The sequence below is a fragment of the Xiphophorus couchianus genome, chromosome 12, assembly GCF_001444195.1.
Source record: "Xiphophorus couchianus chromosome 12, X_couchianus-1.0, whole genome shotgun sequence".
NCBI classification, from domain to species: Eukaryota; Metazoa; Chordata; class Actinopteri; order Cyprinodontiformes; family Poeciliidae; genus Xiphophorus; species Xiphophorus couchianus.
Genome location: NC_040239.1, coordinates 16,746,163 through 16,760,728, shown reverse-complemented (window position 1 = coordinate 16,760,728; position 14,566 = coordinate 16,746,163). Strand labels below are relative to the sequence as shown.

Genomic DNA, 14,566 nt, shown 5'->3' with positions numbered 1-14,566 from the left:
TATTCATTAAACACTTTTACAACTGAAAAAAATAAACTAACAGCCACTGTCTCTGATGTGCAGATTTGGAAATAAAAAAAACTTTTATTTGGGAACATTTCGGCTTTTTGTCCACATTTTCCAGATAGTTTAGATATTAAAGGTTCTTCATGTAGCCCACAGGGAAAATACAGAAGCTCAGCAAAACCCAAGCACGATGTGTGTCCAGTTTGATTCAAAAGTGCAAACGTAACCAGTAGTGTCAACTTGTTTAGGGGCTCTGCTGTGGTGGATGGCTCTTTCCCTTAGTTACCACCACAGCTTGTTCTCCGATGCTGTCTTCAATAAGTAGCGAGATGGCGCCATCTAGCTGCTTGGTTGCTGCTAATGCCACCACAGCTTTCTCTGTGGGGAAGCCCATCTTCTCCAGCTGCTGAAGCCTGGCAGGAAACAAAAACAGACATCTGCATGTAAATACAGACTTTAGGATTAAAAACGTATTAAGTGAAAAACCAATTATTTATAAAATACACGCCATAAACTCTACTAACCGCAGAGATGAAACTGATGACTTTGGGACCTCTACTTTTGTGTCAGGAGTGTCCTGTAAGGAGGCCATTATCCCGGCTCGGAGCATCTGCTCCTCCAGCACTTCTGCCTCAGACACAGCAGCAGCCTGCACCTCCATCACCCAGGCAGGTGATGGAGGCTCCATCCAAGGGTGGAGGTTGTAAGCTGTGGGGTCCCTCACTGGTGGAGGAGCTGCGTGATCCACAGCCATGAACTGGGGAAGCGATCTAAGCAATTGACAAATTGTGAAATTTGCTTTTGGGTAAATTATTATATTTTTACATTTACTCACATTATGACCATTACTTTACACAAAGTACTGAGTAGTGTTAAAGCAGCAGGAAAATAATACAGTTTTCAACATTTTGTGTGGATGTGCTGCAACAAAATATGAAAATGATCAAGAATATATTTAAAAGGGATAGTCAGACGTTTAATGTAATTGACTTGTAATACCTATGTGAGGTGGTAAATGTTGGCAATCTGACCCTGGCCGAAGTAGGAACATACATCCAATTAGGAATGAAAGAAAAAATATTGGTCTCCTCCAGTTCCTGTAGCGTCCCAATGAAAGGCTGATGATCTGCATGTTAAATTAAGGAGATAGGGGATAACTTGACAGTCACCAAAGTTTCAAAGATTTCATTACAGATTTAGTGGAGGGAACATTCAGCCTAAATAAACCACAAAACTATTATACATAGAGTGTCATGGGTCCAGGGCCTGGACCTTATCTTAAAAACACAATCTGCATCCCCAAAGAAGTACACAACATCCAAAGATAAAGACACAGAAAAGCCGGGCGTGCTGTGGTGGTGTAGCGGTTAGCGCGACCCGTATTTGGAGGCCTTGAGTCCTCGACGTGGCCGTCGCGGGTTCGACTCCCGGACCCGACGATATTTGCCGCATGTCTTCCCCCCTCTTCTTCCCCGTTTCCTGTCAGCCCACTATCATATAAGGGACACTAGAGCCCACAAAAGACCCCCTGGAGGGGTAAAAAATAAAAAATAAAAAACATATTAAAAGACACAGAAAAGCCAAGCATACAGATGTAAAAAACACTGAGACCTAAAACTCCACAAAGATACGTTGACTGCCCAAAATAAAGAATGGCCTCAACAAGAAACAAGTGACACAAAGGAATATATCTAAATCACAAAGAAATCACATGAGACAGAAAATTTAAAAAAACATACAAACTAAAACTTCCGGTTTATAGGATGTACCAGTCCTGACAAGCATCTGCAGATTACATACACAGGAAAGGATACAGTTGTGTCCGATGCATATTGCACAGAGGTGAAGCAGCGCTGGTGTTCCCGGTAGAAGCAGCAAACCACTGATCAGAAAAAGCCACGGCAGGAACCAGACTGGCAAACACCTCAGCAGCCTCCTCTGTGTGGCCTGTCGACACTGAGCCGTAAATAGAGCGAGTTGGATGGCAGAGAAGCCACAGATCCGACTCGCGTCCCCTCCAACCACAAACAGCACCAGGGTGTAAATGAATGCCAGCATGGTGATTGTGAGGATGGACAGGAGCAGGAAGGCCACTGACCCCCAGCGACGCTCCTGACATGATCCCAGCAGCAGCAGCAGGACCACGCTGATCAGCAACGAGGGCGAGTCATCATGACTGAGAGCATACAGAAACACATCTGAGGAGGAAACAAAAAATAATCCACAAGCTTGCTTTGCGTAAATCTGAAGTGGTGTTTTGAAGATGTTCATTAGATGTAACAGCAGGGTTACCTATGAACCTTGGGAAGTATCCTCCTGGGCCCACGCTCAGACTTGCCTGGATGCCCCCAGCATACATAAGCAGCATAAATGCTATCAGAGCAAAAGTTACCAGGCAGAATCCAGGACGTTCCGACCCAAACAAGGACCTCACTGACAGGACACGGCTCAGCATCATTTCACATCAGATGCACCTTCTCCACTGGCTTTCACGACATTAAACCAGGCAAACAAATATTTGATGAGGTTCATCATAGGATAATTATATCCGATGAAATTTTAAATATGCATAACCATATTATTTTTCGTGCTACAATAGAAGACTGAGAGCTAAAGCCTATACAGGTAATTCACTGCTAAATAAAACTGATAGCGATTACTAGGATTTGTTGTGGTTTTTGACTCAACAGAATGGTAGATAATTAACTATAGTTTACATTTATTACGCCACTTTATATAATAAAAGTAACGCAAGTAAAATCGATTTTAGCTTCGAGGTGTAAGGAATTCGAAAGGATGCAAACTTCCGCAAACATTCTTCTTCTTCTTTATGTTTATAATTTACAACGTTTTACCGCCACCTACAGGTCATCCTGGATGCGTGCTTCCTGTACTTACAATTAGAGGTGGATAGTAGCAAATATTATCACTGGAAGTTCTTCGCATTTTTCTAACATGTATACATGTTGTAAGTTTTATGTTGGAAAAATATTCTTTGGAAAATTCTTTTCTGGCAGAATTTTTGCATTTTGGAATGAAGATATTTATTTGTAAGTATTTTTTCACCTCAGTCTTGAAAATATCAGAATTAGCAGCCAACATTGTATTGTCATCTGTCTTCTGATCAGATTCTCAGTACCTGTGTGTATTCTTTTCAGCAGACACTTTTTTACTTGTGCTTGAGTAATTTCTTGATACTTTTTCTTCTTTTCATGAGTAAATATTTATTGAGGGAGTGCTACTCTTCCCACCGCTGCCAATAATTAATGAAAGTAGTGAAATTTTTTGTATCAGATTTTCTTATTTGAGTTGTTTGCTACACAACATTGTAAATTTAAAATATAACTTGAGGATTAGTTTTTGAGTGGTATGTTGCATTAACTTGTTAGTGTTTTCTGACAATCTGCATCATTGTTAGGTGCAGTGTTTTGAAAATGTATTTCACCAATTGAAGCTCTTCAGATTTTGTTCTGCTACAACTACACACTTCGACATCATTATTTGACATTCTCTATCGACAGCCACAAAGTGGTGTACAACAGTGGTTGGAAAAAGATGCATGGTTTCCTTTTTCCCAACAGTAATCTAAAAAGACTTCAAGTCTTGCTGCAGATTCTTAATTGAATTCTGCAACAGAGAAAATTGTTTTCATTGAAACTAAATCATAACAAAGACATAGGTATGAATTTTAATGTCAACATCAACTGATTTGATTCTGGAGTGTTGGACAAGGGACACATCTGAAAATTGCAGGACAGCAACCTTTGAGGAGTTTGAAAACCCTTGATTTCTGTAGTAGATTTATCTGTATGTTCAAATTGGTCGTCCTCTTTTTTTCTGGCCCAGCAGTGAACCTATGCTGGGTTAGCACTGGTTCTTCAAACTATGGGACCAGAGAGGATACAAGGGGTTGATTATTACCAAACTCTAGAACTAGTTAAACACTGGATCTAGTTTGATGGAAAAGGTTCAAGGATTGTATTACTCAAGCAGGACAAGTTTCTCGTTTGAGTGATTTGAATAAACAACAATACATGCAGAGTAAAACATTGGTAATAAACATTTTCAGCATTGTGGCCAAAAGTATCAGTATCACATATATATAAATAAATAAATAAACGACTCGATTCCAAAGCGTACTTTTTTCATGACTAAAGGCTACATTCACAAAAATGATTTTCCCTACCCGTTGCCTTTGTCGTCACTGCAGGACAATAATATCGCGAGACTTCGTGGTTCTTTAGCGCGGTGTGGAACCTCTTCTTGCATTTAGCAGCATCTCGTCGGTTTGCACAGACTTACTAAAATGGCGTCTGCTCCCGGTGAGTTAAAAAAAAAAATAAAATCGCAACATCTTTTACATTCATTTTCCAATTGTTAAGTGAAGTAGTTCTGTAGATCAAGTTATCGTATGAGAACGTGTTTTGGTGAGACTAACGCGTTTACATAGATTTTAATTGAGTGTTGTTTTACAATGACCGTTGCCTACGCAGCGTGCATGGCCTAGTTTTAGCTCCTCGAGCTATTGTAGTTAACGAGTCGGCCTTTTATTTAATACAACGGCGTTTAAACGTAGCTATTATTTTTTAAGAGCTGGTATTCTAAAACGTTTTGATAGTGCACCCAGTCTGCATTTGGTAGCTGGAGCCGTCGTGTGGGGTTTCATTTGCTTGCTCGTTAGTTTTTCAGCGTAGGCCTAACAACGGGACTGTGTGGCTCGCGCGCGCAAACTGTTTTATTAGAAAGTCAAACGGTTGTTAATAATAATCTCTTTTCTGCTCACAGATTACAGCTCCTACAACCAGAGTGGTGCTCAGCAGGGGTAAGATATTTAAGTTAATCCAATATTTACACTAAATTTTGATTGTGTTTGTATGACTTTAGTTCAAAATAAATAATGGCAATTGGGACTGAGGAATGGTACTCCAGACTGAAAAAACATGTGTATTTACTAATCGAAGCCTTTTTTTTTTCTTGCTTGTACATATTTTTGTGCCTATGCGTTTGTTGTAATTTATTATTACTCTGTTTGAATGTAGTGCAACTTCAGAATACTAATTTCATTATTTCAAATAAATGAACCTATGCAATACTTTTTTTAATCATGGGTATGCAAATGTGCTAGTAGAGGAAGCATTCGTGTGCTGCTTGCATTTGGAGAAATCTTGTTTAGATTACTTTGTATGGTTTCTAACTTGGATAATATATATTTTTTTGTTTGTTTCCTCACAGGTATGCCTCCTATGCTGCGCAGCCATCACAGAATTATGGCCAGTCAGCACAGGTAAGGTTAAAAAATATAAATAGAATAGTTGTCTATTGTAGATTGAGCTTGCCATATGGTGATGATTAATGGATTGTGTCATTATTTAAAAAAATAAACAACAACTTCCCCATGAAGTTTTGATTCTTTTGATTTGTTTGTTCGTTTTGTTTTTAGCAAGGCTATGGCCAGCAGAATTATGGATCATACACTCAGCCTGCCGCAGCTGCTGCTGATAGCAGTTATACCCAGACAACCCCAGCAGCTGGAGGATATCCTCAACAGCAACAACAATATGGGTCATCATATGGCCAGCAACCAGCAAGTCAGTGTTTTGTAACATATATTTTTCATTGTAGTCTGTTAGGGTCTAGCTTTAAAATAATGTAGAAAAGGGTGCCTAAAAATGTTTATTGCATCATTCAATAGATAATTTGCAGGTAATGATACTGGAAACGAAAAGAATAAAAAGACAACTTACCAGGGCTGCATATTTAACTATTATTATCATTCTAGGGCAAGTATTATAATAGCACTTCCTTTCTTGCAGCTGGTTATCCTCCTACCCAGTCTACTGCTCATGGCTATTCACAGTCAGCCCAGGGTTATGGAGCCAGTGGTTATGATGGGACTCCTGCTACTGCAGCTGCTCCAGCTGCCTCCCAGTCTTATGGGTCTCAGCCAGGGTACACTGCCCAATCTGCCTACCCTGGGTATGGTCAACAGGCTGCACCTTCTGCACCACAGAGGTAAAAGTTTTATGTATCTTTTACCTTTACCTGTTTTCATTTTAACATGAAAACAGGGTTATCATTTTAAATGAAAGTTTCAGTTTTTTTTGTTTTTTTTTTGTAGTTCTTTGTTTACTGACTTTTTGTAGTTGCAGTGCTAACAGCCAACCGGCTAGTTACAACCAAAGCTCCTACTCCCAACCAACATCTTATGGACAGCAACAGCCTGGGTACCAGGGTCAGCAGGCTGGATACAGCCAACAGCAGGGCTACCAACAGCAGACCCCACCGCAGCAACAAGCTCCTCCTGCTTACCCTCCTCAGGGTGCTGGTTCCTACGGGCAACCAGCAGCCAATCAATACAACCAACAAAGTGGACCACCCAGTTATAACCAGTCTGGCCCTTACAGTAAGTTTGGCTTTTTGTCGCTAAGATGGATTGTGAATGGAGCACTTTAATATGGCTGTAAATATATGTGGGCTATTTGTACTAATAAAGCTGTGTTGCATATTTATAGACAACTACAGACAGGATGGCCAAGGTGGAGGTTCTGGCTATCCAGGGTCTGAACCTGGAAGGTACCCTGGAGGAGGAGACAGCAGGGGCCCGGGAAGGGATGGCTTTGAACGAGGTGGAATGATGCATCGTGGGCGAGGAATGGGTCGTGGAATGGGGTAAGTGTGTTTCCTTATCGCGTAATCTCATTTTTATTTTGATCATAGGTGCTGTTGCCATGTTGGGCAGAGCTGAGACATTCTGTGGGGAAACAACTGCATTATTCTCCAGAGATCTCCTATTTTATTATTTGAGCAACTGCCCTGCTACTTTTAGCTCCATAATCCAACCAGACCTATGAGTTGCTGAGAATATAATTCAGGAATTTGATTCCTTCAATTCACCTAAAAGTTGCAGGGTGGTGGCTTTTGAGGCATTGAGTTGAAGAACAGGTCTAAAATAATATGCAAAAATTATTTGCCTTCTGAAGAGGTGATGGTGGAGGCACAAAGCCATTGGTATGCAGTTGAAATGGCTTTATTGCCATTTTATTCCAGTTTCTCTCAGCTCTGACCTTTTTGGCTGAAGGTAAGTTGGATGTCCCTTTTTCCCACAATAACTTGAAAGAGCAACCTGTGCTTAAACTTTAGGTTAATTAGCTAATTTCTAAAGACATGAATTGACTGAGTCAGAACTATTTTTTTGGATAGATGGGAAGTTGGAGAGTTGATGGTTTTTACAGGCAGTGTTTCTTCTTTTTTCTAAGATGTTTACGTTAGGGTTTATTAGAAAAGTTTTAAACACAAAATGAGTTAAGCCATTGTTTTTCTGCTTAAACTTCAGGTCATGTTTTTAAGGACTTTGGCATAAAATATTTTAAGTCAAGCGTCCCGTTTATGTGCAGTATGTTTGGTTCCTTCTTAAATGCACATTTGTGGTCATTCATACCCGCTTGGTACATTGTAATGCCTTTGAGATTTTTTTGTCTTTACAAGCTCATTAATATTTTTTCGGGGGCTAACGCTTAAATGTTTTCAAGTATTATCAAAAACAGTAGGTTAAACTTAAATAAGTTTAAATTGCTTATAGATAAAGCACATGTAGAACTTGAGGTTCTGTAAAATTATAGATTGTAACAAATAAAACAGTCAAACTACAATTAAAAACAGATGGCAGGTATAAATGGACTGCAGAGGTAAAAGGAAAAACAATAATCGAGGATAATGCCAACTTGCACTGTCCCTAAAACCACTGGGAAACTGTTAAAACAAGTGAAGATGCCTGTAATATCTAAAGACATGTTTCAAATATTGGGAACCATGATAATAATAAAAAAGACTCCACTGAGCTTTAGCCTATATTTTGGACCAGAACAACTTATCTCATGGCCCACAAATGAATGGTGACGAGAGCAGGTGTTTTCTCATGGTGTTGACTTTAGAGAACTTGGGTTAAGTCTTGCTATCTGCCTTGACGGAAAGATGCTTTTCTGCAAAACATACCTAATGTGTTGCTTCAATTTGATAACCCCCAGATTGGTAATGTACTGTTTGAGGTGTGGAGCCAGAGAACCAAAGTTGGCAAGATCGGTGTGTAATGTATATTTATGGCTAGATGGAGTAGAGCTGTTACCAGTTCTGAGACGTCCAGGTTGAAGCTGGCTGGAACAGGACTTGAGATCAAAAATATTTACACCTCTGGCAGGGTTGTTAAAAGTATTTATTCAATTTATCAATATGTTTCTTTTTTCTGACTGGGAGTGATTAATATTTTGAACAAAGTCTCAGTTTAAATCCAATATTCTGTGGAAGACAATAAGGGTGACAGAAAAAAGACCTTCAACCTCAAAGACTTGGAGGTCACCAGAGGAGACAAATTTCCCAGATCTGGTCAGCAATCAAGGTTTTTATTTTGTCAACTAAGATTTATTGTGAAGGTTTTGAGTGATTTTTGAATTTCAATTTTTAATAAAAAATCCTAATAAAAAATCTTGGTTGGATTCAAATAATTTTAAATTCAAATAACCTCTTTGTAGGGTTTATCTGTATTTGGCTTCATAGTAAATCTGACAATCTGCAAAGGAGTGGAAGGAGATGTCATGATTTATCACAGTAGACCCTAAACTGAGCAGGTACAGAAAGGAACACAGAGGCTTGACAAATGTTTTATGAAGGGGGGCACTAATGGACAGCACATTTTCTGTATTAACAGGTCAGACACTAGGCATTTCTCCTTCGACTACCTCTTGGTTTGAGATAATTGAGATTAAAAACCTAAAAAAATCCAGTCAGACTTAAATTGTGGCATAAACCTTAAATCCAAATTTCAGAAATGGAGCATTTAGTATATTGTTTCTTTTTCTATTTTTAATTGCAACACCTACATTGGTTTCTAGGTTTCAACCATTACAGTAATTTTATTGTTTGGTCCTGATCGGGGTTCAAAGTCTCTATTTAATTTTTTTTTTAAAAATGGTGTCGATGTTGTCAGTATTTGGCTCAAGGGTATATTGTGCTTGGTATCGAATACTATGGAGTGGTGGGAGACCCCAACACTGGCGTTTTCAAAATAGTTTGTGTTTACACTGGTAAAGCGGATATTGGTGCAGTTTTTATGTTCACTAAAAGTTGGTGTTTTCGTCAATATGGACTCAGGACATAATAATCTATAAAAGGTTTTCTGACAGAATGGCAAAAAAAATTTAAAACCCGATTTTCATTGAAGTTTCAGTGTTCCACAGATGACTTCTTGGGTGCAATATGTGATAGGAATGTGACAAGGATGCAAGTTTCACATGTCAAAAGCTTTGGCCTGTCAGAAATACTTCAATATTGTTTCCCCCCCTTAAGTTGCAATGTCCACATAGAATGTTGGACATTGTGATGAAAATCAAAAGTATGGAAAATATGGGTTAATTCATATAATCACAATCCAATCAAATCATCACAAAACCATGTTTTCCTGATATCAGGCAGTCTTTGTTTTACATACTTATGAAAATGTTTTACCTATTAAAAACAAATTTTACACAGTTTGGTAGATTTAGGTGGAACTTTACAAGCACTAAGGTCATGGCAGGCATCCCTGCTGGTTTGGTTGGACCTTTAACTACAAGTCTCAACTTTGAGAAAAGAAGTCTGTTAAAAAATATTGGTTGTTTTGGTTCAATAAACTTTGTTCTCTTTAGATGGATTTTCAATAATAAAAAAACTGAATGGTTGGATTAAGCTGTTCAGGTTTGGATTAGTAAGGTGCTAAAACTATTCGGGAGAGCGGAGGTTTTTGTTAACAACAATATACAGAAACACAGGTGCATTTAAATTTTTTATAAGTTCTATAAAATAGTTTACATTTTTAATAGGGTTTAGAGTTAATGTAGGGCTTCATCACAGTTTAGCTTTGCACAGGTGTTTGTGCTCTGGGGTGAGGGGTGGGGTTACTGTGTTTTGACATGTTTGGAATACAAATGTTATTTCTTTTCAGCGCCTTTTTAACATGCTTTGTCACATTTATACCGTACAGGTAACAGTGAGAGCCATTTAAAACCATCTTTTCTCTAAAAAGTATCTGTACTCAGTACAGACTCTCCAGCTTAAGCAACAGGAAGGAGCTTAAACAAAGATTCGAAGTCTCCCTTTTATCAAGAACTGAGGATGGTGTTTTTATTTTTGTCTTGTTTTTCTAAGCATGATGGGTATATAAAGTCAATAAAGCCACCTGTTTTATTTAAATTTATCATATCTTTGGTAGACTTTGTATTTGTTTTGGTGTTAAAAACATGTAATTGTCTTTATTATGGTGAATGTAATGACAATGACTCCTGTGAAATTTCAGATGCATTGTATTTTTATTTTATAATATTTTAAATGTAAAAGTAATTAAATTGTAACCTAATGTTGAGGTGATGGTACTTTATATTGTTCCATCAATGCATCTGAAATAATTCTACCTGTGTACATTTGTTTTAGGATTTATCACATTTTAAAAGCCAACATAAACATGTTCCTTTCTTTTTTTATTTTTGGATTATTGTATCCACTGTTTCAAACTGTCATTGGATGTTGTACCAAGCTAAGGAATGGCACATAGTTAGTATAATTTTTGTCAATGAACTGTACATTTATAGTTAGATTTCTGGGAGTTAATTGAAGTTGCTGTTGGGATAGATAGAATGTTTTTATTACTCCCCCGATCAAGCCACTTTGCTCGAGCCATGGAAGTGGCTGTAAAAGGGAAACGCCTTCATATCTCCATTTATTCCCCCATAGCAGCGCTGGAGACAGAGGTGGCTTCAGTAAGCCTGGTGGTAAGTTACTGAGTATTACACTGGTTAGCCCTTTCTAAACTGTAACACTTTTTGGGTAAATATGCTTTCAACATTGATATAAATTGTGGTATGCTATTTTCTTTCCTACAAAAACACATCAAAATATTGGAATTTTTTTTATATGCCTGAGACCATTTGCTCTGGGGTACTTTATATAATTCAGTCACTGGTTATGGTTTGACTACCTTTTAGATCGGTTAATAAGAAAAGTGTTTGCGGCTGCTCTGGCAAATCTGAGCTGAATCTTTTATTTTTTTTAAAGATTTCACTCTGGTCTTAAAGGCTTTTCCCAAAGAGTTATATATACATACCAAGGGTTCTGAGGTGTTCAATTTTTCAATTGAGTTTATCAATTGTGGACATTTTGTACCAAAAGGTACCATATTTTTCAACTTCCCAATACAAGTCATGCATAAGAGTGTGGTTTATGAGCTGTAGTTATCAGGTGTTGTCTACTGGATTTTAGTTGCATGCACTGACTTTTTTTCCCTTTGTTTACTTTTTACTCAATGGACTACAGGACCCATGGGCGGCGATGAACGCGAAATGGGTAAGTAGAATCTTCAACCTAAGAATCTGATAGTATGTGTATGTATGTATATATATATATATAGTACTTTTGACACTGAACAAAGGCATATGTGGTTTTGTCAGGAATTTACAAAAAAGGTCTTGTTTATTGTCTTCCTATTTAAAAATCTTTTTATTGGAAATGGAAACTATTGTGATTTACTTTGTACCTGTAGGACGTCCAGAAGAGCAAGATGACTCTGAGAACAGCACCATTTACATCACTGGGTTGACTGAGAAGGCCAACATAGAGGAAATGGCTGAATTCTTCAAGCACGTTGGGCCAATAAGGGTAATGATAGCTTTTAGCCCTGGTTTACCTCCTAGTTCTTCACTCGACCATTACAGTTTACTTTGTCTTTACAAATCAAGTCGATCGTTGGCTTTGTACACTTTCAGATCATGCTCCTGGGGTTAGAAATCCAAAGGAGACGAGCCTAAAACTCACAACATTCATGTTTTTAAAACATGTTTTCTCTTGGGGAAAACTCCATACTCGCGCACACTGTGATTAGCACATTTTCTTTAGCCTCCAGATTTCCTGTTTCCCCCTCTCAGTTGATTGTGAGGCTAATGTGTAGATTACATGATGTAAAGATGATCTGGAAGGGGAGATGTATGATTTTCTTGAGGGGTATTACTTGTGGAAATGCAGATATTCTCAACAGATTGATCCTAGAAAATTCCAGTTTCATGTCACCACAAGTCTTTGTAGTACATTTCAACGGGCAACTTAAAAGAAAAATTTAAGGTCAATTTTTAAGAGATTAATAAAGATGGTTTATATTTAACCACAACTGTTACTGAAACTAAACTGTGCGCGCTTTGTTTTAAAGATGAATCGCAGACTGGGTCAGCCTGCTATCAACATCTACACAGACAAAGACTCAGGAAAGCCTAAAGGTGATGCCACTCTGTCCTATGAGGAGCCCGTCTGTGCCAAAGCAGCTGTGGAGCATTTTGATGGTATGATTTATAGATTAAATGTCAAATTAATAAGAAAAATCAGAAGCACTTTGTAAAGTGTACCCAGTGTCTGAGATGACAAAGTTTTATCTTAATTACAGGGAAAGAGTTTCAAGGACGAAGACTTAAGGTGTCCATGGCGCGCCGAAAGCCCATGATGGGTGGAATGAGAGGCGGCATGCCTATGCGTGATGGCATGATGGGCCGTGGAGGTAAACTATTACAGTTTGTCACTAACGTCTGTAGCATGTGTTGGATCTGATGGTGCGATGCCTGAAATGTTGGAATTTCAGGTATGATGGGACGAGGAGGGGACCGTGGAGGCTTTGGCCCAAGAGGCGGTCCACGTGGAATGGGCAGAGGTGGACCAACAGGAGGCAACATGCAGCAAAGAGCCGGCGACTGGGAATGTCCTAATCCGTATGTACCGCCACCTCAGGCACGTGTGTGTTTATAATTGTGTTTTGTAACTGTACATTGTATTTTTTTCACAGGGGTTGTAGTAACCAAAACTTTGCTTGGAGGATGGAGTGTAACCAGTGCAAAGCCCCCAAACCCGAGGGCTTAGGTGGTGGTCCTCCTTTCCCCCCAGGTGGTGAGAGAGGCCGAGGCGGACCTGGAATGCGTGGGGGCAGAGGTATGGATCGCGGTGGACCAGCAGGAGTCGGAGGCCCAGGTGGACCTGGTGGTTTTCGTGGAGGTTGGGGAGGGGACCGCGGTGGATTCAGAGGACGTGGAGGAATGGACAGGGGAGGGTTCCGCGGAGCCGGGCGTGGAGGACCGCCCATGGACCGAATGGGCGGCAGAGGGGGAAGAGGAATGGGACCACCTGGGGGCAAGATGGATATGAGGTAAGGTGTTCAATTTAGGCTTGAGATTGTTTTGTTGATGTTAAAAGAATATCCAGTAAAGGGGTTTTATTGCCTTTTTTTTCTGTTTTAGGGACCACCGCCAGGAGCGCAGAGACCGACCTTATTGAAGGAGAACTTCTTGATTATTCCTGTTGTGGAATTTGATTTTTTAAAGAAGTTTTAATTTATGATTCCATATTTTGATGGTTATAGAACTGCGTCCATTCAACCTGTGCAGTTTTTCCCACTCTAGTTACCTTTTTTATTTTCTTTTTTTAGTTACCATGTTTACGCTGCATTCTGTATTGTGCATGTTTCAGTTTGTTTTTAAATATCATTAGGTTTGACATTGTATTGTAAATCCAATATTTTTCATTGGTTGATGTAACGGCCCCCGTTTTCCCATAAACTTACAGATGTATGATGATGATGATGATAAACTTGGGAAATAAAACTTTACGAATTTCACCTTTTTATTATAGACATCCTCAGTTTTACTAAATGAAAGCTGAAATAGACGATTCCTTTTATGGTCAAACTGAAAATAAGGATCCCCATGGTGGTCAGGTTAAATTGTAAGGTAGCTGTTTCAGCACTTATCAAATAATTCAAGTATCAAGTTGCTTATTGGAAATCTATGTGCTCAGTTATAAAAAGCATCACCTACTGATTATAGAAAACTTCATACCTGGTTTGCTGTGGGTTCAGATGGAGCTTCTCTATCCCTTTTCTTGTCAGTAGGTGGTGCAAAATTGAACAAAACTTCTTGCAGCATTGACTGCAAGAAGATGTTGAACACTACTGGAAATGTGGTTGTTGCATATACCTGTATTCCATAAATATATGAATACAATTGGCCTTTCTACTTGGAAAAAGAGAAGTTCCTTTTTATCTTCAGGTCACAAGTTTTAAGTCTGTTTACAAAGCATTCATAGTCTTGAGAGAACATTTCCTAAGAATTCAGTTTAGTTAAATGTTATGCTTTCTTTCCTTCCCCTTTTTTATTGACACAACCTTTTACTAGTTGTCTTTCAGATAAGTACTATTGAACAGGAAGCTCCACCTCAGCTGACGTCTTCAAATTGTTCCCATTTGCTTCCACTTCTCTCTGCTGTGTACTTTTTCTTTGACAGAAGAGCTGATTCATCCAGGCCCAGAAAATGATCTCATCCGCCCCCTCCCACCTTTTCTCTCTTTCTCTGTGCTACTCTCCCCCTTATTGGTTTCCGTCTCTTAAACAGACGTCACTCTTTTTAAATGAAAACAAACCACCCTTCCTTGCGTTGACTGTGCTTTATATTTTAGCAGGCACGGTGGAAGAGTTCACAAAAGCCTGTCCAGTCAAGAGCCGGCCAG

At 39.0% G+C, this 14,566-nt stretch overlaps 2 protein-coding genes across 4 annotated transcripts; one reads left to right on the top strand and one right to left on the bottom strand.

The window, feature by feature from the left end:
• Positions 1-58: 58 nt before the first annotated feature.
• On the bottom strand, positions 59-2,845 carry rhbdd3 (rhomboid domain containing 3). The gene is made up of 5 exons (XM_028033943.1): positions 2,299-2,845; positions 1,821-2,204; positions 1,006-1,132; positions 531-776; positions 59-419 (listed from the first exon to the last, which is right to left on the bottom strand). Exons 1-5 carry the CDS (start codon positions 2,462-2,464, stop codon positions 251-253), a joined length of 1,092 nt encoding a protein of 363 aa, XP_027889744.1. The 5' UTR covers positions 2,465-2,845; the 3' UTR covers positions 59-250.
• A 1,378-nt stretch (positions 2,846-4,223) lies between these two features.
• Positions 4,224-13,678, top strand: ewsr1b (EWS RNA-binding protein 1b). Of its 3 annotated transcripts, none has more exons than XM_028033383.1 (15): positions 4,224-4,328; positions 4,792-4,828; positions 5,239-5,290; positions 5,447-5,594; positions 5,820-6,018; positions 6,150-6,409; positions 6,519-6,675; positions 10,765-10,802; positions 11,344-11,373; positions 11,570-11,685; positions 12,230-12,359; positions 12,461-12,571; positions 12,653-12,779; positions 12,854-13,210; positions 13,302-13,678. In XM_028033383.1, exons 1-15 carry the CDS (start codon positions 4,313-4,315, stop codon positions 13,336-13,338), a joined length of 1,815 nt encoding a protein of 604 aa, XP_027889184.1. In that variant the 5' UTR covers positions 4,224-4,312; the 3' UTR covers positions 13,339-13,678. The 3 variants fall into 3 exon arrangements, with proteins under 3 accessions (XP_027889184.1, XP_027889185.1, XP_027889186.1); XM_028033384.1 differs by having other exon boundaries at positions 4,225-4,328; positions 10,768-10,802; XM_028033385.1 differs by having other exon boundaries at positions 4,226-4,328; positions 6,156-6,409.
• The last annotated feature ends 888 nt before the right edge of the window (positions 13,679-14,566 follow it).

Bases quoted from the DNA above. Each gene is read 5' to 3' on its own strand.
- ewsr1b (XM_028033383.1), top strand. The intron at 10,803-11,343 runs GTAAGTTACTGA...AATGGACTACAG, and splicing joins TGGCTTCAGTAAGCCTGGTG to GACCCATGGGCGGCGATGAA. The intron at 11,374-11,569 runs GTAAGTAGAATC...TTGTACCTGTAG, and splicing joins CGGCGATGAACGCGAAATGG to GACGTCCAGAAGAGCAAGAT.
- rhbdd3 (XM_028033943.1), bottom strand. From the start codon at position 2,464: ATGATGCTGAGCCGTGTCCTGTCAGTGAGGTCCTTGTTTGGGTCGGAA. The intron at 1,133-1,820 runs GTATCCTTTCCT...TTTAACATGCAG, and splicing joins AATATGCATCGGACACAACT to ATCATCAGCCTTTCATTGGG. The intron at 420-530 runs GTTAGTAGAGTT...GTTTCCTGCCAG, and splicing joins TCATCAGTTTCATCTCTGCG to GCTTCAGCAGCTGGAGAAGA.